Raw genomic sequence first — 26,093 nt, forward strand, 5'->3', positions numbered from 1 at the left:
CTACTGTTTCCACCCATTCAGGGTGTGTCCCTCACTGCACCCTCCTCCTCCTGCTTCCACATCTCCTCTCTCTTTTCCTCTTTTTTTTTTTTTTTTTTTTATATTTTCATTTTCCCTGCAGGATTCCCTCGTTTTTTCCCCCACCAGTTTACTATAATCAGATAAAATTAAGATCAACATATGGAAAGAGCTCATGTTTAAACTCACTGCTCGGCTGAGACGAGAATCTGAATGATACTTCAACAACTAGGATAAAGGAGGATAAACAAACTGTTTCACTTCATCTGTAAGTTCTGACTTCTGATAAGTCAACTGCTGTTGTATGGATAGATGTGTTCAAACATTCACATCCATCTGTATCAGTTTTATACTTGTAAAGCAGCATCCGATGATCTGAATGATCTTCTGCCCGACATCAGCAAAACCAGCAATATAAATCTGACTTTACCCAAGAAGAAGCCACTAAGCCAAAATTCCAGCAAGATTAATGGGATTAGTTTAAGCATGAGAAGGTTCTTTAGTCTTAAATAACCTGTAACAAAAGCCAGAAAATCCTGATTAGGTGGCTTTCAGTTGCAGGGATAATACAGTGGGTGTTTCTGATTCCAGCTGCAGGACTTTTTTTTTCTTTTTAGGTGGGTGGGTAAGGAAAGCGACAACCTAGCTTCTCTGGAGTTTCCACATTTTACCAAGCTTAGAGGCTGCTTGGTACATTTTCACTCAAACATAAACTCCTGAACCCTCACAAAGTCATTTCCCCATCAGCGGAGCCTGGTTTCAGGGTAAAATCAGATCACCAAACCACAATTTAGACCCCGGTTCTTTTATACATAGTTGAAGACACCAGGCCACCACACTGAAAAGTAAACTTATTTCAGGTTCTTGTTTCATTTGTTTGTGTGCCCGAATTTGTGCATAGTGTTCCTCCTGGTTCCTCTATCACACATCTGACAATAAATGAGAACAAAGCAGCGAGCTGCAAATTACACCTCAGTGTAAACCAGCAGATGGCAGATTAATCATTCACATTACCTTCTGTTTCCGTTCTGTCATTTATTCACTCACTCACTCAGGCCTCTCCCAGGTACACTCTATTCCCCAGGCTTTCACTCCTCACCTGTTCCCAGTTTCCCAATCAGTGCACCTGCCTCCTTGTACCCGATTACCCCTCCAGGATTTCTCCAGTCACTGTTGGATTTTCTGTTCTACCCTAGTGAGTCTTTCCCTCTGGTTTTGACCTAACACCCACACACAGAGGTACAACTTATTTTCTCACTCATCTCAGAATCAGCCACCTTATGTGTCAGTAGATTATTACACATATTATCATCACAACTATTTTAACCTTTTAGTGTAATTTAAAAAGTCCAAATCATTCCCAGCTCACCTTTAATTTTCAGCACCTGTTTGGGCTTTTACCAAACATCAGGTTAAGTTAAAAGTAGAATGAAAACAAAAAAATGGAGACTTGGGATAAAACCGCCTCATGGTCACTGTTTCAGCAGTTAGAGAGGTGAGGCTGACATGGTTTGAACATGTGTTGAAGAGGGATAGTAGATATACTTGGCAAAGGATGATGAGGATGAAGCTGTCAGGCAGGAGGAAAAAAGGAAGACCCCAGAAGAGGTTCATGCAGAGGGTAAGATTCTGGCAACAGGGTGAGATGGAGGCAGATGATCCGCGGTAGTGACCCGCGGATCATCCCCTAAAGGAAGCAGTGGAAAATGGAAGAAAACGATAAACTAATGGCCTCTCAGACTAGTATTAATTTCCAGCAGACAGTGTAAAAATTAACTAACTACAATCACTTTCACTTTATATTACTATAATATAAACTACTATAACTATACATACTGAAAAAAACCCCCACAAAAATAAAGAATTTCCTCAATATATGCAAACAGATACTTTGCATATATTTGTATATACTGTTGGTGTTAGAATGAAAACACCAACAGTCGAAACATATTTAAAGTTTTTATCAAACCAGCTGATTCCTTTAGAAGAAGGGCATTCAATGTGTAGTGAATCATTAGCCTATTTTAATCTTATAGAGTATGAATGAATTAAATAAAAACTAAACATAGTTGTTGAGAAGTTCTGTCAGTAAAATGTGCTTTTAAGTCGCCATCTAACGGCAGCTGTATGAAAATACAGCAGAGTGAGTGCACACCTGTGTAACTCCAGCTTCCCCTTCACTGTCTGTGAGCTCACAGATACCCTCACACCTGTGTCTGGTCATTGTTTCTGAAGGTTCTGAGTATCAGGGGCTGATCTAGAAGGGTGGCATGGGGTAAGTGCCACCCCAAAATGATCTCTTACCATCCCAAGTGCCACCCTAGTTTTGCATATAACAGTGTTGTTTATTAAAATAAGATAGCATTAACACTTTGAGCGTAGTTACAGTTAACAGTGAATATAAATGCTAAAACTGAATATATTGCATAGTGTAACCCCCCTCCACCATTAACAAATGGTTCAGCCCATCGCGCAGACCGTTTTTTTTTCTTCTTCTTTTTTTCCAGTAGTAAGCAATGCTTATGATTGTGCCAGAGCACATTCTGAACAACACCATGGGGATTTCAGAGTTCGCACAGGTGGTTGGATGTTACACTCTGGAAATGGAATGAAGGTGAGTGTTATTAACCCTCTGTGGTCCACGGACACGCTGCACCTCCAAATCACATGACTGATGTAAGCTGACGCAGCAACAAGCTGCAGCCACGTTGACTCGGTTTTTCAGCTCATAGTGAAAGTTCGGACTTCAAAGTATACACCGGTTTTTAAATTTTAATTACAGGCCAGTAATTAAAGTTATGGAGTTATGAAGTTATGTTAAATATATATAAGCCATGCTTTTTTTCTAAACACGGTTTTGTGTGTGTGTGTGTGTGTGTGTGTGTGTGTGTGTTTATTTAAAGCGTTTTCTAAAGACGGCTCGAAAACGGTAAAGAAAAGAAAAAAAAGGCACTTCTTTCCTATCGGTGGAAAAATGTACCATGTCGACCAAATTTTTTTTAAAGTCATGTAGGATTTGGTTGTTTCGGAAGAGGGAGGGGAGAGTTTTGGGAGTGACAGTAAAGGAGAGAGCCAGAGTGAGCGAGTGAGAGAGAGACAGTTTTTAGATGTGGGAGATTTGTGACGTTTAGTGTGAAGTTAGTATAGTTAGTCTGTCGTGTAGTCGTTGTTTTGTTTTGTGTGTCAGTGAGGGGACTAACGAATGTCCCCTGAGGGAATGTCACAAAAGCACACATTTTTAGATAAATAGTTGTATATTTTTACAAAATGTGTGCATAAGTTTTCAAAATGTACAATTTATATTTGCATTTCAAGTTATAAAAATAATAACTGACTCAACATGTCTGGGTTTTTTTTTTTTTACAGTAGAAAAATACTACCAGGATTTTAAATTTCCTGTGTGATTTCAGATCAGTAATACTAAGTATTTCAATGAAAAAACAACTAAATTTGGTGTGATAAGTCGTGAGGTTGAGCTGCAAAGAATGAAACCAAATAAGGCAAGGGGAAAAAATAAAATGAAAACAATTTGAGGGTGAAATACAAATGTAAAATCAAGTCGCCTCAACAATGGCCAGTTATATTTTGGACCTCAGTGGGTTAATCCAACAAATCATGAAAAATTAAGTGTAAATTTTTGTTCGTGACAGTGCAGATTTCTGACATTTTGTGTAATTTAAGTATGTAACAATTTGATTTTTTTTCTAACAAAAAACAGTGAAACTGAAGTTGAACTTGTGTTTGTAAATGAACCGCCCCATGTTGTGTAGCTTTCTGGATTTTATACTTATTGGTCTACATATTTATTTATCATACAGGCTACACAGTACATAAAATCAAAACTCACATTTTTTATGTAACTAAAGTGTTTAATTATGTGGGCTACAGAAAATAATTGAATTAGACTATATTTTTAGAAAAAACGTGTATACTTACTGCATTTGAATCATTTTAACTATAAGTAAACACCTACATATGTGTTTGGGGAAAAAAAGGCTTTGATTTTGCCACCCTAAGAAAATTTCTCTAGATCCACCCCTGCTGAGGATTCTTTTAAAATAAAAAAAATTACACGAGGGTTTGAGCTGTTACTAAGAAGGCATCAATGCTAAAACAAAAGACGTCAGTTTAGACTTGAATTAAAAGAATAGATGCTCATACAGGAGGAGATTGATATCCAAGTGTCAGGAACTGGAGTGAGAAGTGTCATTCAAAGAGAGCCACACAGTACAGAACAAGCCTGGCAGATGTAGGATGCAAAAAAAATTTAAAGACCCTGGAAAGAAAACAAGTGAGAGACATCTAAAGACTTCAGAGTAACTGCCCAGACACTCGTGAAGGAGTTAGCTAATGAAAACAATCACTCAGACTCTGCACAGGAATTAACTGTGAGGTCGCAGACCAAGAAAAACTCCACTTTTGCAGAAGAGACTAAAGTGTGCTAAGGACAACCTGGAGACAGATTATTCATGCTAGAAGTGAGTACGTTACTCAGATGAGCTCAAACTGGAGCTCTATGGTCACAGAGACGCAGCTTATGTTGTTTTTAAAGAGAAAAGCGAGAGAAGTACAACCCGAAGTAGAGCGTCCCAACATTGAACCACGCTGGTGGGAATACTGTGAACGTTACTGGCTGACCTCCACAAAGCCCTCACTCCCACTGAAAATGTGTGAGGTGAACTGAAGACCAAGGTCCGTACCAGAAGGCCATTGAATCTGAAGGAACTGGAGAGATTCACGGGACATGTGCGATGTGTTTCTGTGTGTAAAGAAAATAATGTGAGCATTTAAAATAAAACTGGGGTGTTTGAAAAATCCTTGAACCGCTCTGGATCAGCTCTCCACTTCTTTGCCTTCTCGAGTCTCTGAGTCGTTGCTGGTTTTTCTCTGCCAGTTTTGTTTTTCCCATCATTTATTCAGCAATGGTCTTCTGAACCCTCTATCCACCCTGACCTTCTCCCTTTTGCTGAAGGTCCGTCTAACTATTCTTCAAAGTTTGGCTGGAGATTATATACGTTGTCAAAAGAACTGGGGGTCATTTTAAGCTTTATTCTTTAATGAAATATTAAATGTTTCATTCTTTGTCTTCTCACTGAGTGTTTTCTTATTTTTAGGAAATATCTGCTGGTTCCCCATGTGCTCACATGCTGTCCTTCCTGTTCCTGCACTCTTATAGTGCAGTCTGGTCTGCCCGTACACATCTTACACGTGGGGTGTAACAACCTGAGTTACCGTTTAAATGAAGCGCAGCTCATAGGACGGTCCGGAGTGATGTCATACTGACATTTTTCAGGCTGTGAATGTGACGTGTAAGAAGCAGGGAAGGAAAGCAAGCTGTGGTGACTTTCTCTGGGCACGTTGGAAGTGGTAAGAAGACTTAAATATTTAATGTAATGATTCATTTCAGTGGAGCATTAAAGAAAAATGTAAGGAACTGTAACATAATCTGGATTCTCTGAGACTCAGCATGTCAGGACTCGTCTCACAGAGCCCGACACAGATGATTGTCTTCTTTTCTTTAGAAGAAAACACCCAAACTTTTGCTCATTTACCTGATTTATACAGCAATTTTTCCTACATTTAGTGGAAATTTCAATCAAATTAGTCCATGCATGGATGTAAATGTTCACTCGTGTGGAGTGAACAAAAACACACACAGCAGCACAGTGACTGCCCCTAAAACGAGAAAAGGACTAAAAACACTGAGTTTGCATCCGGTGATCTGGTGTCACTGCTGCGTTTGTTAAGAATCCAGAAGGCTATCAACACTGCAAAAGCTAAACTTAGGACATAATCAAAGCAAACTGAATCATTTTAGGTCTTAACTGCACTTTAATATTGCTCTAATATTTATTTAAAGTATGCGAGCAGACAAATTCACAAGAAGAAGCTTTTATCACAGCAGCGTAATGCTCATATTCATACAAGAATAACACAAACATCCCATCTATTTCTGCTTTTTGGTTTATCAGGAAGCCACAATGACGTCTACTAAAGAAGCTCTTTGGCGCACTCTTGAGCATCTGACAGCTGAACAGTTCAAGAACTTTAAGTGGTTCCTGAAGGAGGGGGATATGGAAAACGGTTTTCCAGCCATCCCAGAGGCCCGACTGGAAGGAGCGGACAGGTTGGATACGATCGATCTGATGGTGCAAAAATACCGCTGTCCAGGAGCTGTGCAAAAAACCATGAAGATCTTAAGGAAGATAAACAGAAATGATCTGGTTCAGGATTTGTCAAACCAGTCAAATGAAGGTAAAAATATGAAGAGCTGAAAAATAAAGGTTCACATTAGTTGCATGAATGATTGCATTTAATACAGCTCGAGAAAAATCCTCAATAAAAAAGTTGTTTACAGCTTTTCCTGTTTTGGCTTGTTTTAGACCACAAGATCTCTGCAGCGCTCCCACGTGATGATGAGACAAGGAGGGCCAAACTGAGGGAGATGAAAGCCCAAATTGATCTGAGGATCAAGGAGAAGCAGATGAAGATCTGTGAAGTCAGACGCACAGCAGAGCTCAGCAGGAAGTCTGCAGAGCGACAGACCTCAGACAGCAGGAGGGCGTTTGAAGCGCTGGTGGCCTCTGTCCAGAGCAGTCTGGATAAAATCATTGGAGAGATCGATGAAAAGCAGAAAATGACACAGAAACAGGCTGAAGGATTAATCCAGCAGCTAGAGCAGGAAATCTCTGAGCTGACCAAGAGGAGCGCAGAGGTGGAGCAGCTTACCAAAGACCAACGTGACTTCCTGCCAAGCTTCTCGTTCACAAATGAGATGCTGACAGAAGCCAGGTTCCCCCAGCCATCTTACAAAGAAACTGTGACTCAGCTGAAGGAAAAACTCAGCAAAGACATGGAGATGTTTCTCGCTGTGACTGAGCTGAACAGGCTCCGGCAGTTTGCAGTGGATGTGACACTGGATCCAGACACAGCACATCCCAACCTCATCCTGTCTGAGGACGGGAAACAAGTTCGCTGTGGTGACATAACACAAACTCTCCCAAACAACCCAGAAAGATTTGACCGTGCTATTAATGTTGTGGGAAATCAGAGCTTCTCTTCAGAAAGCTTTTACTATGAAGTTCAGGTTAAGGAGAAAACCTCCTGGGATTTAGGTGTCGTTAAAGAGTCAATAAATAGGAAGGGATCAATGTATGTGAGCCCCAAGAACGGCTTCTGGATAATATGTTTAAGGGCAGGAGAGTACAAAGCCTCACGTGTCCATCTCAGTGTGGACTCTCAGCCAAAGAAAGTGGGAGTGTTTGTGGATTATGAGAATCATTCGGTCTCTTTTTATAATGCTGAATCCGCACAACTCATTCATTGCTACACTGACTGCTCCTTCAAAGAGAAACTCCGCCCTTTCTTCAGCCCCGGGACTCTTCATGGTGGCCAAAACTCCACTCCGCTCATCATCTGTCCTGTCTACGGCAACTGTCAGATCTGATCAATCATCCTTACAACTGCGTGAGACTCGTCATAGAGTCGTCAGCTTCTCCACCTTTATTTATTTATCACCCCTAAGTGGACATCTGAAAACAAAAGGTCCAGATGACTGTGACAGACTTATCACACCAAACCCTCAGCCAACATTTGAGTGGTTCACTGTTAACCCGATGGGAGTGTTCAGGGGTTAATATAGTTTGTAGTATTCAGAGGGTCCAGTGTGGCCCTCTGAATAGCACAAAAATGTAATCAACCCTTCACCGACCCCATGTCACACAGCAGCATCAGGATTGGGTCTCCAGTCGTTAAACAGATGGTGTCATATGGGGCTGTTTGAATTGTTTATTTTATCATCAGTTTTACAGCCTTCAAACTTAGATTTGTGTGTTGTTAGTTGTGATCTTGTGGAAGGTGTCACAGAAGGGCCACAGTTTTACGCTCAGTACAGTGTTCCCTGACAGATTTATTCTCGGCATTCAGTTACATGGTTGAACAGGTAACTTTGGCCTGAGCTTATTTAAGACCATGCCGGTGACCACTGCACATGAGGTTCGGTGTCATATTTCACTCTAAAAGTTCAGGGTTTGGTCTAAACTCTAGAGAAGAAAAACCTTCCCGCACAATCAGAGAGAGACTGGTTTTCAGCCTTCAGGGTCTTATTTAACACACAGACAGTCATTTTTCAAACATCTCCTCCCTCCAGCAGATCATGTTTTACTTGCATGTCGAGTGGGGGGATCCAAACTGCGACGGCAACCATTCTAACTTTGCATGCAGCTAGCAGGAGAAAAACTCATTTAAATGCAGTTGTGGTTTTTCTACATTTAGACTCTGTGGTCTCACAAATGCGCGTCTTTCACCATCCGCGATCTCATACTTTCTAATGCCCTCTTTTTGCAAAATGGAGTAGACATGGTTTCAATTTTCCCACTGATAGTATCAAAGAATATAGAAACCTTTAAAATGGCACTACACTAGTTTAAATACATTATTACAGGAAATATCATGACTGTCCAGTTCATCCATAACATTTTTCTTCAGTGTCACCTTCTTGTTCCTCATGCTTATTCTGATGGTGTTTCATAGAGACATTTTTCCTAGTCCACTGTGCAATGCCACCACTCACTTAGTGCTTACTTTCATTTTTCTTTCTGTGTTTGAGCAGGGATGTCAGACTCCTTTTGTCATAAGCTACTTTGATGTTAAGTGAATCAGACCAGTGAAACTGACCTTTCTGTCAGTGTAACTACACAGTTACACCAACACATCTTAATATAAGGCAAAGAAGTGCCGTTTTAACTGTACACCTCAGTTTTTCTGCATGATAAAGAAATATTGCTGTTGGGTCATTCCATCTTCTGCTCGACAGGAGCAACAGAAAAAAATCCTAAAATCTGAACGACAGTGGTCTAAAAAAAGACACACATTTTTAACAAAATCATTCTGAAATCACATGAAAGTGGGTTGATGGATGACAAAAAGGTTTCTGAAGTTTCTCTGTGGTCATTATATACGGTAAAACTTTGGATGATAATATTTTTTTGTTCAAATCAGAGATGGTCAAACATAAAATTTTAAAAAGTTTGCTGATTTAAGATGGAATAAATAAATTTGTAAATTTACAGAAGATCTGGCAGCTCATTGTCCAGACTCTCCTATAATTTCAAAAGTGAAGATTTTGTTAAAATTCTGATTTTTAATTTTTTAAATACAGATTTTTCTCTGATAAATGCTAAAAAAAAATCAACAACAGCAGTGTTCTGTCATTTCATTTGGAGTACAAATGGCAGTGGGTGAGGTCTTTATCAGTAGGAAAAGCTGTGACCAGTAAAAGTTTAATCTGGCCCCCGGGCCTTATTTTTGACACACCTGGTGTAAATGATTTGTTTTCAAACATTTTTTTTTCTTCTTCTTCAAGAAAGCCATCTTTACTGTTTACTAGAAAAGATCCACACTGAATTTTACTTTAATAAAGATGGATAATGTCATCAGTCTTTTTTTATGTCCCACATTAGCAGCACCCCCCCCCCCCCAAAAAAAAAAAAAAATTTGCTGCAGTTTCCCTTCGTATTTGAGTCCCTTTGTATTTCATTTTCATTTCAGTGACTGCGTTGATATGTTACCTGTATGCAAACTTCCTAAAGTAATAAAGACACGATGGGCAGCTGATTACAAAATAACTTAATCACCAGGACACATAAAACTGTACAGTAATAACAAAAACTACCTGCTTTGAGCTGGAGCAATAGATGATTCAATCAACAGGAACCAGCTGTGCTAACGAGCCTCTGTGCTGCACTTCCTGATGTAATGTTTCAGTAAACTGAGTAGCACTAAAATCAGAAAACACCAACCAGAGGATACAGCGTGGTTTCATCATTAGATGCCGGAGCAGTACTGTTGGGTCTTGTGTATTGCAGTTAACCGCCATGACTTACTGACACGTTTTCATGAAAACACCCTGCAGTCCTTGACGTCGGCCATTACTGGCCCACCAGCCCTGTGTGAGCTGAAGTGAAGCTCATTAGAAAGTTTAACACAATTATCTGAGACTTTATCTCCAAACTGACATTCAAGTCTCTGGTTTGTGTTTCAAACTGCAGACTTCAATCCTTTTAGTCATTCAGCAGGGCTGCGTTTGCATTTTTGATTAAATCTGTTCTTACAGGACTCTGCAGTGCTGTGGAAAACTGAGTCCACAGTCAATGATTCAGTAGCTGTAGCAGTAACTACCTGCAGAAATTGTTTCCCTTTGTGACTCGTCTCACATCACTGTGAAGGAATTTTGGACCTCTTGTTCACAGCATTGCTCGAGGGTCCTGCAGCATTTCAGTCATTCTGTTGGAGATCAGCTGCTGTGCTTGGGGTTGTTCACCTGCTGCATGACCCAGTTTGAGTCAAGCTTCAACTGTTGAGCAGATGACTCACATTTTTGGTATTCAGTGCTGTGCAAAAGTCTTGAGCCACCCCTCATCTCTTGATAATTTGTGTCCGAGGAGCCAGACTTTCTACTGATTCCTTAAAGTGGTTTCGAGCAGTAGTTCTTCAGCTTTTTGAAGGTCTTTCAAAGCTTCTTTTGTCAGACATTAGCTGCCTTTCCAGTCCTTACACTGGACCATTTTAGAAGAATTTTTTGTTTGTTTAAGCCGCTTCACTCTGACCTGAGGTTCGCTGAATTATATATGAACTGGACTGAAAATCAGTGGCAGTAGGTCTGATGGAGTCATGAAAACATATTTGAAATTTTTGACTCACATTATTGTCAGTATGTATGGAGGAGGCCAGGAGGGAGGTCCAACAGTGAGTGTCTGCAGCCATGTGTTAAACATGGCGGAGGCTCTGCCATGACTTCTGGTACATCTTTCGCCACCTTACAATGAAGCGATTGCAGCCATTCCCCAACTGTGTGAATGGTACTCATAGCCATTGATCAGTAGTCTTTGATTAATGGACTTGTGCTACATCCATATGGACAGAATCAACCTTTTGGGATTTTCTTGTAAACTTTAACTAATGTGAAAATTAAATTACAAACTATTTCTTTCAAACACTCTGAAGGAAATGACACGTGATGAGCTGAAGACGTTCTAGTAGTTCTGAAGCAGGACGACACCGATGAAAATTTCTCAAAAAGAGCTGAGATGATTTTAAAGCTGATTTTAAATCTAAAGTTTTTATTCGAGCCTATAAAAGCTGAAGGTTTTTCACATTTCTGTTTGTCAAGAAGGAATCACGCAGCCCTTAGATAGAAGACAACACCAAACTTTTTAAGCTTATTAATAAACACACACAATGATTTAGTGCAGATGTTACGTTCCCCTAAAAGGGTCCAGGCGATGAAGGGGAAGTAACAAAAAGTGGCCGGGTCAGAAAAAGGAGACAGAGGCAAACTGGTTAAAGAGTTTTATTAAAGTTTCTATCAAATACTAACTAAAAGAGACGGTCAAGCCGCTATCACCATTTAAAGAAACAAAACAAAACTCAGGCATTGGTCAATAAACTGAAGAGTAAGTCAAAAAAAAAAAGAGTTTAGTCACCAAACACTGGCAGGACTAAACAATCACCAAACGCAGCTCACTAGCAGTAAACAGCAAAAACACAGCTCACCAGCTGCAACCACTAACATGGCACTCTGGCCCAGAGCTCACCTTTCCCTGGGCTTAAATACCTTTAATTACTGATGTGAGTCAGCTGTGTAAAAGAGAAAGGTGGCACCTCAGGCAGAAGAGATTGTAGGACACGCCCACACAGGCACCTTCAGGAGGAGGCCTTGCTAGGGCTGTAACACAGACACAAAATAATCCTACAGATACTTTTGAGTCACTCAAAGGTCACTTTAAAAATCTACTCAGTCCCAGAAAACACACAGAGTTCACTTGTCCTGATTCAAGTATTTACAAAAGGTTGAAAAAGTAGAGGTTGTAAACATAAATGAACAAACACTGAATGTTTTTAATGACTTCATGTTGCATTAAAACAACAGCTGAACGTTAAGACTGACCATGTGTGTGCTCTGCTCTGTGTTAGGTCTGAAAACTCTGCAGACTTCAGTGATGGGACAGAAATCAGGTCTAACAAACTGCAGCACTCTTCATGGCTGTTTCCCTTCACTACTACTCACAGCGCTTCAGTTGTTCCACATTTTGCCGTATTTCACCTCAATATTTTCCAGACAATACTCCAAAATGACAACACGGAAAAAAGTCTGCGTGAGCGTCCTTTTTATTAAAAATAAAACATAAAAAATACGGTTTAAATACAACAAAATGTAGAAAAACTGAAGCTCTGTAAACACTTTCTGGATGAGTTGTATCTATATCTCATCATCTTGAACAAACACATCACCTGTGAGAGAAAACAGCCATGAAGAGTGCTGCAGTTCGCTGGACCTGCACAGAGTCTGTGTGGATGTGACAAATCATTCTTCTAAACTTTCCCCTGCATAAAGAGCTACTCTCTAAATTACACGTGATAGCTCAGAAACATTTTTACTTTTTAGCCTCTTCCAGCTTTGTTTCTCTCTGAAAAACAAGCTGCAGACTGCAGCACGAGCATCGAGTGATGCAGGGAGATTTTTGTTTATTTGGCGGGTAAACCTTGTCTCTGAAACTGTATTTTGAGCAGCCAGTGAAACAGAGCTCGGCTTTAGTACATTATTTTCTCTCGTGTACACAAACGGGCTCTGGAGCAGCGTTTGTTTATAAGTGAAGTCTCACAGCTCCTCCATCTCTCTCTGTCCACAAAGAGTTTTTACAACTTCTGCTTCGATGTTTTAAGTTCACGTCTGCCAACAAAAACGAAGCGGTCTCCATTTAACACCATCGAGTGTTGCTCACCAAAAAATAATTTAATGATGCATATGAGTCACTTCCTGTCCTGTATTCATTGTTTAAGCCCAGCTTGTTGTTTAACACCAGGCTAGTTATCATTAACCAAAACGAGATGCAAAAAAATATTTTAATTAAATAAAAACTTGAGTTTTGCGAAAATAAAAGCATTTACATTAAAAATGAGAAAATAGAAAACTGTAAGTTTCACACTCTGAACTTGTTAAATTGACACAGCCAGTTTTCTATTCTTACACATCTACATGGATTGTGTGACAGTTTAAAAACCCAGCTGAGCTGTGGTTTAAGAACAGCGCCACCTTTTGTCCAGTAACAGCATGTGCGAGTTGTGTGACTAAAGTTCAATTCAGACGTCTGCAGGAAATTTATCCAAACATGTAACTGGAAACCCCTTTTCTTATTTTGTTGAATTTTCTTTTAAAGTCAATTTTGACTTTTAAGTTGCTGCAGTTGTGTTGTACGCTCTTATTCCTTCAGTTTTCTTCTCTCATGTAAGATCAGGAACTGAAGAGCGAATCAAACTAAAAATATTAATAATTCGTCAGCCTTCTGTTGTTAACTCTGCTGCACAGATGGGCTGCTGAGGCGTACAGACGCCATGCTTCATCAAATTATTTGAACTGCAGACCTCAGTCTGAGGGTTTGTCTGCACACTCCATTCTGCCTCCTAAGATCATTAAACTGAGGAAGCAGGAAGATGTGATAGGAGCACCTGCTGACGCTAAAGCATAGAAAGCCTCATGCCTGACCGTGAAACCAGAAAGAGCCTTTTGTAGTTCTTTAAATGCAGCTGACACCAACCCTTTGACCTCTGAGGGAGGAAATAAAGATCAGATTGACTGCGCTTCCCCAAAGATGAGAGAAGCCTTCAATGAGAATCAGTCAATGATGAAGATGTGGAGGTCAGAGAGCATGTCACATCTGAAGCTCCAGCTTTTTGTATGGATCTTTAGCGAGTTCTTCACACATTTACACTCATACATCCATCTGACTGGCTTTACTGGCTAAACCTTTGAGTCTATTGCTCTTAAAGAAGTCTGAAGCAAAAGGAAGATGAGCTGGACTGATTCAGACATGACCTCTGGATTATCTGGCTGAACTCGACCTGTCCTCAGTCCAGAGTTCCCCCCCCCCCCCCATGCTTTTCTCCCACTGACTGGGATCCATAATTCCCAGTTTCAGTCATTTAGGATAAAATAAAGGGACAAACAACAGAAGGTTTTAATGTAAATTATATTTAATCTGCAAAGTGCTTCTCAAAAACACAATTCCAATGAAATAAATGTGCAGTTTATTCTACACATGAGATCCTGTCACATGACTGTGCGTCAAACCATAGGCCAGAACAAAAGCACTCACACAGTCTCAATGAATAAAATTAACACCAGAATCTCTTCTCTGAAATTAAAATAAAAAACTTTTATCTTTTAATTCAAAACAGACAAACATGTGAAACTGGACCAGTTCAGCTTTTGTACTTGGTGCTGAAGTGAGCGTTGACTTTGAGGATGGAGACGTAGAGCGTGAGGCCGACGAGGAAGAACTGCTGCTGCTCTTTCAGCCGGACCAGTTTCATCTTCACCTGCCCCTCAGAGCTGCGGTACACCATCAGGAAGTTGGTGCCGCTGTAGCCCAACGACTGCGACTTCTTCACCACGGAGATGGTAACCGGGGTGCTGACGCACCAGAAGGGTTTCTGGAACTCGTCCAGCAGGGTCAACGTCATGACGCAGCAGTTCTGAAGACAGAGTCAGAGCGAGACGTCACGGCGCGCCAAGTTATTCACACTAACATCACACATTTGTATTTGTATTCTATTTTTATCTTATTGTATATTTATTTTATTTTATTCTACTGTATATAGTATTTTATTTTATTCTATTCTGTACAGCTGTGTACTGTATTTATTCTTATTGTATTCTAATTTTTGCCTCATAACTTTTGCACTGTCCACTTCCTGCTGTGACAAAACAAATTTCCCACGTGTGGGACTAATAAAGGTTCTTATCTTATCTTACACAACGACGTTAACACACGCAACACCACACTTTAACTGCAGCTTAAACTCAGACATCACATGTGTAAAACACGTCTGCACGAGTTCAAACATTTGGTTTCTTTGTCTGTACTGTGCAGAAGTCTTGAGCCAACCCTCATTTCTTTGTAATTTGGCGTTATAAGGTTTTTCCGTTGTTAGGGCAATTCACACCGACCTGTGAATCATTCAAGCTCACAGGATGAAGCTGTATTGTGTCTACATCCAACTCAGCAAGGAAACCATTTTAGCCAAACACACAACACAAACTGACATAAAACTGTATTTTTGCACCAAGGTGATTCCCAGAGAGCTGTTAGCCAAAAAAATGTCTTTCAGCATGATTTGCAGTGAGTCTCTAAAAAAATAAATAAATAAATAAAATAAAGAGCAAACTGGACAAATGGAAGATAAAGCCTTAAAAAATAAATAAATAAAAAATACACACTGGCATTTCAAAATCCTATGTCACCTTGTTGAGAGGTAGCTTGAGACCTCTGCACAGCACTATAAATCTCTGAATCATGTGTGTCAGACGGCTGTACCTCTACCGAGCCTTCCAGCTTCTCCCACTTCCAGGGCACACGGATGCTTCCAGACAGTGATCGGTGCTGGGACACATTAGTCCTGCTGATGACCTTCATTTCAGCAAGTCCCTGTTGAACTGCCCACAGGCCAGAGAGTGTTGGTGATTTAAAATTTTTCACTTACTCCTCAGTTTGTTGATTGTAGAGTTTCCATAATGTGAATCCACCAAGTGTGACCATCCGCGCTCCATGTGACAGGATGGAAGTTACCGATGTCGTTACATACGGTGGAAAAACAGCTGTTTAAAAAAAAAAAAAAAAAAAAAAAAAAAAAACAACAACAACAACCCTCGACAGACAACATGGCGCCCACCCCTAGTCTTTACCTGACATTATAAGAACAAGTCAATGTATAACTCAACGCAGCACAAATGTAAGGAAACAGAAATGAGTGTAAATCCTAAGATCAGAGTCTAAAGTGCAGTTTCTTGGCTCGTTTTAAATTAAAAAAAACAAACAAACAAACAAAAAGTTACATCTGCTCTTTTGTGAAAGACTCCCTGCTTAACAGGGAATGTAATCTCATTACTCCGTGATTACTTGTGCTGCAGGAGAGCTGGCAAAAGTGTCCCGACATGATCTGGGTCCTGGTATTGTGCAGGACGAAGTGCAGAGTGTAGCCGTGGAGACCAAATTTAGGGTCACGGTCGTCCACGGGGGGCGGGTCCAAAGGTTCGGAATATGGGCTGCAGGAAGGGACAAATGAGCATTAACACAAAACTGAATATTAAACAAAGTTTCTCTTAAACTGATGACAGACGTACAAATCCGGCCCATTTATTGTTAATATTATTTGGCATCACAGGAAAGCCAGGCTACTGATGCTGGCCTCTGTTTTAAAGCAGGACCACTTCCTTAAATTTACCAGACTGGAGATCCCAGCAGAATCTTCTCCACCAGCTTGTGGAAGTGCAGGTTGATCATGATGAAGGCTATGTTGCCCCGACCCTACACACAGAATCTTCTTTTACTTTTATAATTCATTTTATTCTAATAAAAACATACAAGTTAACGTTACAGAATTAGAGGCTTCACTGCAGAAGAACTACTTAAAGATGTTCTGTTATTTTAGGAACACTAACAGGAAAAACTGCATTTAAAAACGCACAGAAATTCACTCAGGAATTAAAACTAGGGGTGGGACTCTTTATAATTAAGTAATTAATCTTGAACAATCACATTTCATCACATAAGAAAAACTGCATTTCAATGCAAAACAGAAAAAAATATAACATCCCTAGCCAAAATTAAGCAGACTTATTTTAAATACTTTAAGTACATTTTCAAAATGGTATTGTCTTTAAATAATAAAAATTTCAACATAAAGTGCAGTTTTTCTTCTTAATAAAAAAAAAAAAAAAAAGAAAAAAAAGAAAAAGAAAAAACGCAGAAACAAAAGGGTATTTGACCAGCTTCACCTTTGAACTCCGAGTAACCTTAGCCAACTTTATTTTGTACATTAGGTTAAAACGGTGTGATCATCGACCATTTCAGTGGAAAAAAAACCAAAAACAAACAACCAACAAAACCCCATTGGACTCACAATACCTCCATTCTCATTTACGGTCCTTCTCTCAGCCAATTACTGTCAACTTAGACAAACTAGACTGTTCACATTCGCAGAGCTCAGTGCAGTTCTCCTATTTGTTACTATGTGACTGTTAGGGTCGCTGACCTCTAGAGGCTCTCCCCATGTGAGAGCTTTTTCTCCTGTGTTTCAGGTCTGCCTCATAAGCCACAGCTGAGATGTGTTGCAGCTCATCAGCCACTGAATAAAGACTGACGTCTCGAAAGGACCTAACTGGAAAACGCCTTTCTTCAAATTAATTGCAATTGACACGTTAAATTCCCACCTTGATTTAAAAGTAATTTAATAATCAGCAGATAAACATGAGATGTTAAACAGATTATAAAATGTGCATCTAAACTTACAACACCTGCATTTAAAACTCCAGAGCCACAGAAACGTTTTGGTTCCTTTAAAGAGTTTTGTTAAATATTTACCCTCCAGAAGCCGATGACGACTCCCGGCGACAGACACGCAAGCCTGATCTGTCCGTCTTTGCCAGTGAGCTCATACGGATGGGTCCTCATATCCAGGTTTAAAATCAGAGAGCGCCAGGCCAGCCTGGAGGAGGAGGAGAGCACACCTGACCATCAAATTTAATTACTGACAGAATTCAAAAGGATGAATGAATTTGATAAATGACATAAAAGTATTAAAGGCCCAGAGTGAGGGCTTCATACTACCAGATATTTTTACACACACACACACACACACACACACACACACACACACACACACACACACACAATAAAAATAAAATGAAGTCAGTTAAATAAAAGTAAAAGCATTTAACATTAACAGAGCATTCTTTCCATGAAGGTGTTTAGTATCAGTTTTCACTTTTTGTGATCAGTTGACGACGTCAGCTCACTGTTGCAGTTTTAAAGGTCAATGATGGTGCGTCGTTACTCTGGAACATGGTCGATCTGCTCCTTAATATGGGTGGATACTCCATCTAACCATCACCAGAGGTCCACAACCCTGTTTGTCTGAACCTCATTAAATTCATGTCTAGAACTTCCTGCTAGCAACTACAGAGCATCTCCAGACTCTGCTCGTCCTCTCAGGCACGAAACCCTCAATCACACCTTCATCACCTCCAGCCTGGAGTGCTCTGCCTATCAAAGCCCTCCACATGCTGCACTTAGCTCAGGACTTTGCTTTGAGGTCTTACATGCCTTCGCTGACGAGAACAGTGGACTCCCGGCACATCGTTTTCAAACCCCCCGCGGTCTTTCACTACTCAGGTTAAACATGATATACAAGTCACAAAAATGTTATTGTATGGCTTTTTTTTCAGTGTTTTATTTGTTCCTGAGTAAATTGGTCTGGTGAGAATAAAGTTATAGTTTTCACATAGCTGAATCAAACAGAACACAGATTAAACAGAAGTGTGAGATGGTAGCGAATTTACTCCGGTGTCCTGTTATATTTGAGGGGGCAAGAAGCAGACGGCTGACTTTAAAACTCTACCGAGACAATCTGCAAAATTCATTAAAAGTTTAATAAACGATCATATTGTCTTTTTTTTAAAGTTAGCACATACCTTAAACACCTAAAGCTGTAAGCTAATGATAGTTATAACAGCAGATGCATGCTGGTGCAATGAGCTGTACGTTTTAAGTCCAATGGATGCATGATCTGATTAGTTGACTATCACAATAATCGTTTGTGGCAGCCCTACTGTCATTAAACTCCCAAATTTCCTTTAACCCTTTAAAGCCGGTCAGAGCAGGCACGCTCCGTTTTGCGTAACAATTTTTAAATCCCGGTAGAACCGGAACCGTGTAAGCTAGCGCAATAATTTTTTTTGCATATGAAACCAGATGAGTTGTACTTACATCTTATGCCATCAGCTTGTGCTAGGCCATGGTTTCCTTCCACATAAAGCTTTGCAAAAATTGCATAAAAAGCGCTTGCAGGAACAAAAACATAATATTCCAGAAACGGGCTTTGCTGATCCGATTAGCTGTTCAGAACACTTCCTCCATTGAAATAGACGTCAGTGCGAACTATCGCATGTCCGCCATTACCTCCCCGAAACCGGAAGTGACGTCATTTTCGTGGAAAATGTAGTTTTTTACTTGTAGGCCTTATAAGCCTTTACTGGTGTTTTTAAAAGTCATGTTTGACTTTATGCTTTTCTGAATAGTTTCTAGGATGCTTAGAACTCGAATTGCACTGCTTTAAATATTTTATTTTTATGCACATGCTGTTTTCTCTGCAAATTTGCATTATAGGATTGGTTTTTGTTTTTTCTGCAGTATATAAAAATTGGTGTATCTCAAAAATAAAACTATGAAAGCACTCAAAATAAGTTTCCTGTTGTAAACTATTTTTTGCAACTTTTTTGTATTTAAAATTTTGAGGGATAAACCTCTTAAATTTAGAGTAGAAAATGTGTTTAAAAAAAACAAAACAACAATTTTCACATTTTTTGTAGTTTATTGCACTTTTTTTGCAATTTATGTAGTTACTATGGACTTAATGCATACATATTATTAAAAATTGGGCTATAATGGTTGTATTGATGTATAGCAACTTGAAATGCTCCCAGAAATGGCTCCACAGCATGTAAAAATATAATATAAGCTCTGGCGGACTTGGTTCTATGGTAGGTCTTAAAGGGTTAAAATCCTTCTCCTCACCTATAAATCCCTCCATGCTCTTGCCTCCCAGGATTTATCTGATCTTCTCTTACATCCCATCTCAGATTCTACCTTCCACAGATAAAAACTTACTATTCAACCCTCAGACTGCAGTCTTTCAGAGACAGCCTTCAGTGCTCTTGAATGCTGCCTGCTCACTGACACCTTTGACTTTTTGTATAAAGCGGCCCTGGGTTCCAGTTTTGTCTTATTATTATTCTTAAATATAGAGAATAACACAGAGATACAGCTCTGTGGCCGTCTTACTTCTCCTTCCTGACTCCGTAGAGCTGGATGCTGTTGATGTCTTGGTAGGATGGAAGGCGGCCTCCGCTCCAGTGGACAATCATGGAGGACTCGAAGTAGTGCCCTCGGGTCTGCTCCAGCACGACCACCTGACCCCAGTGAGTGTGCAGCATCAGCTCCCAGCTCACATTCAGGTTCCTGCAAAAATCCAGTGAATAAATCTTTATTACACATACAGGAAACACGGGCCGCCCCGGAGTTCAACCAGGAACCATTTTAGTGACTTAAACAACCATTTATCCAGTTATGGGTCACAAACTCATGAAACCGACTAATCGAGCCTGAAATAAAGAAACAAACACTTTTGGAATAACCTGAAGAGGTAGCGGCTTGTACCTGAGCACCCACTCAGTCTGCTGGGGCAGGCCGGTGAATGGGCCGATGTCTCTCAGCTCTCCTCTCCACTTGTTCATCTCTCGCCCAGTTATCATCCTGAAGTACATCCACTTCCAGCAGCTCGTCGATCGATCCTCCGCTGGCTCCATCTTCACCGCCACGTTGCCCGCCGCTTTTGGCTTCCACCCAAACTCTGACATGTAGATCCTGTACCACAAGACGCTGGAGAGAAAAATGTTTCTTTTGCATGTTTCTGCTGTTTGTGCAGGAGCTTCTAATCTCACCACCTGGTGGGTAGATGAATCCTTCCACCTGCTGGCTGCAAGGGTGTATTACTCCAAGTGTTTCTAGGCTGTGTTCATGTTGCAGCTCGGCAGGTTTTGATGTTGTGAATTTAAAACGTCCTCCCAATTTTTTAGGACAGAAAACAATCACAGGTCTGTTTGTTGCATTTACATTTTTAAAAAGTATTAAGCACTTTCAGCTGCTTCATAGAGCCCTGCATATTTAACACAGTCCACATTTAATGAAAACTAAACTGAGATGCAGGCACTGCTGGAAATCCGGGCGCGTAAAATTCAGGATATACTGCTGAGCCCATCTGATGCAAGGCTGTGCAGGTGTGCCTCGTCTTACTCGTCATTGGTGAGCTGGTAGAAGAGCTTGCTGACGTGGCTGATGCAGAACAGCGAGGACACGTCCAGGTACGACAGAATCTTGTGCAGAATCTCAGACGGCATCCTGGAGAAAAGATGAGCAGAAAACACGGTGAGGCCACAGAAATTTAGGATTTTTGTGCCGGTCGCAAAAATTTACCTGTACCTTTTAAAGGAGCCCTACTGTGCATGATTTTGCATGATTCACAGTCCAAATATCCTCAGTTATGTTATCCTGGGCTTTGTGCGGCCTGGGAGTGGGCAGATTGATCCAAATATCTACAGTATTGATTCCATTATTGCCATTAGAGTCAATGTTAACTTCAGTGATAGGAATAACGGCATTAACAGTAGCGGCGTTACTAACAGCGTTACTTTTTTCAGAAACTAGTAATTTAACTAATTACTATTTCTATTGTTATAATAATAACAATAATAATAATAATAATAATAATGGATTGGATTGATATAGCGCTTTTCAAGGCACCCAAAGCGCTTTACAATGCCACTATTCATTCACTCTCGCATTCATACACTGGTGGAGGCAGCTACGGTTGTAGCCACAGCTGCCCTGGGGCAGACTGACAGAAGCGAGGCTGCCATTTCGCGCCATCGGCCCCTCTGGCCAACACCAGTAGGCGGTAGGGTAAAGTGTCTTGCCCAAGGACACAACGACCAGGACAGAGAGCCCAGGGATCGAACCGGCGACCTTCCGGTTACAGATACGCTTCCCAACCCCCTGAGCCACGGTCGCCACAGTAACTTATAATGAAGTTACTGTTACTAACAAGAAAATGTGATGCAGACGAGTTACTATTTTTCAACACACAGACTATTGAAGCTGTCTTCAGCTAACTAGGAGCTGAAGACAGCTTCCTGGCAGCACACAAGTGCTGCTGATTGGCTGAGGAGGAATAAAGTAGTCATGGCAAACCAATCACATGACCAGTTTAAGATGACATAGCAACAAGATGCTATGTCAACCCAAGACAACCCTGAGTGTCTTTTTGTGTTAAAAGTGGGGACTTTAAACAACATTCCAGTTTTTAAATTGTGTTGGGAAAAAAAAAAAAAAAAAAAAAGAGTTATGATTAAAATAAAATATTTGTGATGTTTTTTCCTGAATATTATGGTTATGTCTACTGAAGAAAAGGGAAAAACTGTTTTCTAAAAAAAGCGCTTGCAAGAAATCTTGCAACCAAAAAAAAAAAAAAAAAAAAGGAAAAGACAAAGAAAGCGAGAGAGTGTGTTTTGAGATGTGAGAGATTTGTGACACTTAGCATCTTCGGAGTGTGTAGTTAGTGGGTTGTGAAGACAATCATTTTGTTTTGTGTGTCAGAACAATGAGGTGACTGTTGAACGTCACTGTTGCTGCCAAAAAGCCACCAAGACAGATTACAGTGTAAACCAGGGGTCGGCAACCCTAGGCACACGTGCCACAGCTGGCACGCGAAGGGTTAACTGATGACACGACCATAGCTGGACTGGCCATCAGGCCGATGGTGATTTTTCGTTTTTATGGGCCGATGATTTTTTATTTTTTTTGTAACAGTATAAACACTGAAAGGTGGTGGATTGGCCAGATGCTGGTCGATGTGTAAAAATAACTCAGTTGTTTGGTGGTGGCTATGGCGGAGCTTCCACAGAGGCCAGCAGGTGGATGAGGGAAAGGGGAGGCAGGAGGAGGAGAGACCCGAGGCGCCCGCCGGTCCCAGTGTCAGGTGAACTGAATTTCAGGTAAGAAGTTATGACTGCAGACTATCTGGGTCAGATATAAAACAAGTTTAGGTGGAGTTTATTTTCGTTGTGCGAACTTTATTTTATTCATAAGGTTAGTTAGTAGAGTTTCCAACTGTCCCGTAAAAAATGGAATTGTCTCGTATTCAGAGAAAATATTACGCGTTTCATATTGAGTAAAGGAATACAGTTTGTCCCGGACTTCAGCTAGAATGAAAAAAGACAAAGCTGGAGTTATTCTGTGTCTTTATGCTGCTTCGTCTTCTCTCATTCTCTCCCCTCCCTCTCCTGTTTCTACTTCAATCATGAAACTGATCAATGATCAGCTGATCGGCTTTTCTGACGCAAGTCCTGTCTCTCTTGTTTGTTTATCGCCCACCCCTGGTGTAAACGCTGGCTCAAGGTGGGAAACAGTACGAATGATACACCACCTGCTGTCAAGTGCTCCTCTATCTTATAGTGGACAGAAATTATTTTTTGGAGTGACTCAAATAATTTCTGTGGCATCTTATTGACTCTTAAAACATGTTTGTGGTTGTTACAGTAAAAATAAATTTTCTCTATTCTGATTTTGTGTGTTAGTCTGACTGGACCAAATTGTGTTAATACAGTATGTCAAAATGAAAAACTAACTGTAAATTCAGATATGTGCGTTTGTCCTGAAAAGAACGATACCAAACAAGACAAGATAAATAGTTTCTAAAGGTGAAATGAAAGTAAATATAACTACTTTTTCAAAATAACTTGTCCAACACTGGTTAGCTTACCTTTCCACCAAGTTCACTTTGGGAAATTCTGCTTTTTTGTTGTCTGTCGGTGCTTCTCGACATCTACTTAAAAATGACGAGAAAAATAATCATAATCATTTTTAATCAAAATTTTAATTCAGTAATACATTAACTTAACGGGGGGGTATTTACCGGGGCTCGTTCCCGCCACACTGCCTCTGGTTTGGGGACTCTGAAGTCGGCCACCTACGGCCGCCGGTCTGTCTTCTGCTCGGTCGCCTGGGACCTGGCCGTCCTCTTCCGCGACCCTGCTGCAGTCTCTCCAGAACTGGCTGGTTCCACTTGTTCTGAGTCTGGGGAAAGCTGCGGGAAATTTCACTCTCTTTCTCCGCCATGATGGATCCGTTTGAAGCTGTTGGCCGCGTTCACAATGAGGCCGTGGCTTCCGGACAGCTCTCACCTTCACAATAAGAGCCTTACCACTAGATGGCAGCCACGCGTTGGCTAAGCAGCTCCACAGATTCATGCAGCATTTCTTAAATATTTAGCATTATTCTACCGTTTTTAATCATTTACCATTACCTGTGCACATGTTTTATCCCAACAGAGGTGGCTCTAACAGCCATAAGAATAGTTTGTTCTACCCCTAACAATGGCATCCTTCACTTGGGTCCCTGTATATCTATGCCACCGGTGTCAAACTCCAGTCTCCAAGGGCCGGTGTCCTGAAACCTTTACATGTGGTCCTGCTGCAACACACCTGAATAAATTTAGTAAATCATTAGCAAGACTTTTGAACTTGACTGCATGCTGAGGTGACAATTCAGCCATTTGATTCATGTTACAGCAGCTCATCAGTGAATGAACATGGAGTAATAAAAGTAATTTGTAAGTACATTGTTGCAAACACTTACATTTATTTAAATTTACTTGAGTAGGATTAGGGAGTGCATGTCACCTCAACATGCAGTCAAGTTCTGTAGTCTTCCTAATGACCTACTAATTTTATTCAGGTGTGTCGCAACAGGGACAGATGGAAAGGTTTCAGGACGCTGGCACTCGAGGACTGGAGTTTGACACCCTGATATGCTTTTTAATACTCTTTCTCTTATTTCTCTTTACTGCTGTACCACGTGTGAAACAAAATAAATAAATCAAGTACCTCTATTCTCTATTCTCAAGAAAGCCGTACAAGTTCTATTGTGTTATTGCAAATCTTGTCAAATTACTCAGGGATTCATATTTAATTTATTTTAGAAGTGTATAGCAGATAATCAGGAGATCCATTTCAATCTGATCAAACCACTTCACCTGGACGCAATGAATCAACAGCCATCTTGAAACAAATACGGGCACTTATTTGGACAGTTATTTTTGAATGATCCAAATTCAATTCCATTTTTAATGTTGAGCAGTGTTGACTTTCCTTCAAAAACGTGTTTTAAAACGATTCTTCTGGAAGTTCACTCTGATACATCTTTGCTCAGTTCATTGATGGTAACTGATACTGCTCTGCTGTAGGAGGCTGTTTTTGGTGAATGAGCTGTAGTCTGGGATCATGACCTGATTAGCAAGACTTGGTTAAAATTAGTAAAGTCGGTGTTGAGAATATTCTGGGTGTGGTCCCAGTCTGCTGAATTGACCTATTGTGTGTGTGTCTGTGTGTTACACAAGCATGCTACACTGTGTAATTTAAGTAAAAGCCATGAAACCTGAGATCACACATGCACACACACACTCACGTAGTGACTGAACAAACTTTATTATCTACACAACACTGCCCAGGAGCAGCAGCAACAAACCTCTCTTTGTCGGTCACATAAACATGTTTTTGGTCTCCAAGCAGCTTCATAAACACACACAGCCTGTAAAGTGATGATGTCCTCATATGGAAGACTGCGGCTGATGAAGAGCGTCGCTCTCCTCAGCATCACTGACAGCTTTCTGGGACTTACAGCAAAGAAAAACAAGTTGGTCAGAATTACTTGGTGAGTACATGGGCATCACATTTATTAATGTTCACTGTTCTTGTTGTCAAAGGAGCTTGCAAAGAAAAGCGTCTGGACTTCTTTAAGTTGCTTGAAGACGTTTCACCTCTCATCCGAGAAGCTTCTTCAGTTCTAAGGTCAAATGATGGAGAGTCCCAGATATAAACCTAGTGGGAGTAACCCCCCACAGAGGGACAAAAGGACCCCCTGATGATCCTCTAATCGCCTGAGCCAAGGTGTGAAACTGGGTGTGGGTCCCAATCAGCCAGAGTTTCGGGTGAGTTCATTGTGAAACCTGGCCCCACCTTATCATGCGAATTCCTGAGATCAGATGGCCCAGGATGTGAGTGGGCGTTAAGGCATCTGGGAAGGGATCTCAAAACTGGATTATAGATGGCAGAGAGTTGGTGTCGTAAACCCCCGCCTCTGTTCAAAGATGGTCGCTCACAGTGGACATAGATGGCTTCTTTCACTCCTCTTTCAAACCATCTGTCCTCTCTGTCCAAAATGTGAACATTGGCATCCTCGAAAGAGTGTCCTTTATCCTTTAGATGCAGATGGACTGCTGAGTCTTGTCCTGTGGAGGTGGCTCTTCTGTGTTGTGCCATGCGCTTGTGAAGTGGCTGTTTGGTCTCTCCAATGTAGAGGTCTGGGCATTCCTCACTGCACTGTACAGCATACACCACATTGTTA

The 26,093-nt window shown here is 40.7% G+C and overlaps 2 protein-coding genes across 3 annotated transcripts; one reads left to right on the forward strand and one right to left on the reverse strand.

Annotated features, from left to right (window-relative positions):
- Positions 1-2,496: 2,496 nt before the first annotated feature.
- Positions 2,497-9,592, forward strand: LOC308400082 (putative E3 ubiquitin-protein ligase TRIML1). The gene is made up of 4 exons (XM_080887584.1): positions 2,497-2,632; positions 5,133-5,385; positions 5,991-6,273; positions 6,402-9,592. Exons 3-4 carry the CDS (start codon positions 6,000-6,002, stop codon positions 7,463-7,465), a joined length of 1,338 nt encoding a protein of 445 aa, XP_080743710.1. The 5' UTR covers positions 2,497-2,632; positions 5,133-5,385; positions 5,991-5,999; the 3' UTR covers positions 7,466-9,592.
- A 4,476-nt stretch (positions 9,593-14,068) lies between these two features.
- LOC308399657 (F-box only protein 15-like) lies at positions 14,069-24,003 on the reverse strand. Of its 2 annotated transcripts, none has more exons than XM_080887018.1 (10): positions 23,605-24,003; positions 23,452-23,514; positions 20,928-21,032; positions 20,292-20,513; positions 19,917-20,093; positions 17,439-17,562; positions 16,300-16,382; positions 15,975-16,120; positions 15,393-15,511; positions 14,069-14,550 (listed from the first exon to the last, which is right to left on the reverse strand). In XM_080887018.1, exons 1-10 carry the CDS (start codon positions 23,805-23,807, stop codon positions 14,278-14,280), a joined length of 1,515 nt encoding a protein of 504 aa, XP_080743144.1. In that variant the 5' UTR covers positions 23,808-24,003; the 3' UTR covers positions 14,069-14,277. The 2 variants fall into 2 exon arrangements, with proteins under 2 accessions (XP_080743144.1, XP_080743143.1); XM_080887017.1 differs by having other exon boundaries at positions 23,452-23,517.
- Between the last annotated feature and the right edge of the window lie 2,090 nt (positions 24,004-26,093).

Source organism: Rhamphochromis sp. 'chilingali' (assembly GCF_963969265.1).
Source record: "Rhamphochromis sp. 'chilingali' genome assembly, chromosome: 7".
NCBI classification, from domain to species: domain Eukaryota; kingdom Metazoa; phylum Chordata; class Actinopteri; order Cichliformes; family Cichlidae; genus Rhamphochromis; species Rhamphochromis sp. 'chilingali'.

Excerpts from the sequence above, each read along its gene's own strand:
- LOC308400082 (XM_080887584.1), top strand. The coding sequence starts at position 6,000 with ATGACGTCTACTAAAGAAGCTCTTTGGCGCACTCTTGAGCATCTGACA. Across the intron at positions 6,274-6,401 it reads GTCAAACCAGTCAAATGAAG|ACCACAAGATCTCTGCAGCG; the intron begins GTAAAAATATGA and ends GGCTTGTTTTAG.
- LOC308399657 (XM_080887017.1), bottom strand. The coding sequence starts at position 23,807 with ATGGCGGAGAAAGAGAGTGAAATTTCCCGCAGCTTTCCCCAGACTCAG. Across the intron at positions 23,518-23,604 it reads TGTGGCGGGAACGAGCCCCG|TAGATGTCGAGAAGCACCGA; the intron begins GTAAATACCCCC and ends GTCATTTTTAAG. Across the intron at positions 16,121-16,299 it reads CTGCTGGGATCTCCAGTCTG|CCCATATTCCGAACCTTTGG; the intron begins GTAAATTTAAGG and ends CCCTTCCTGCAG.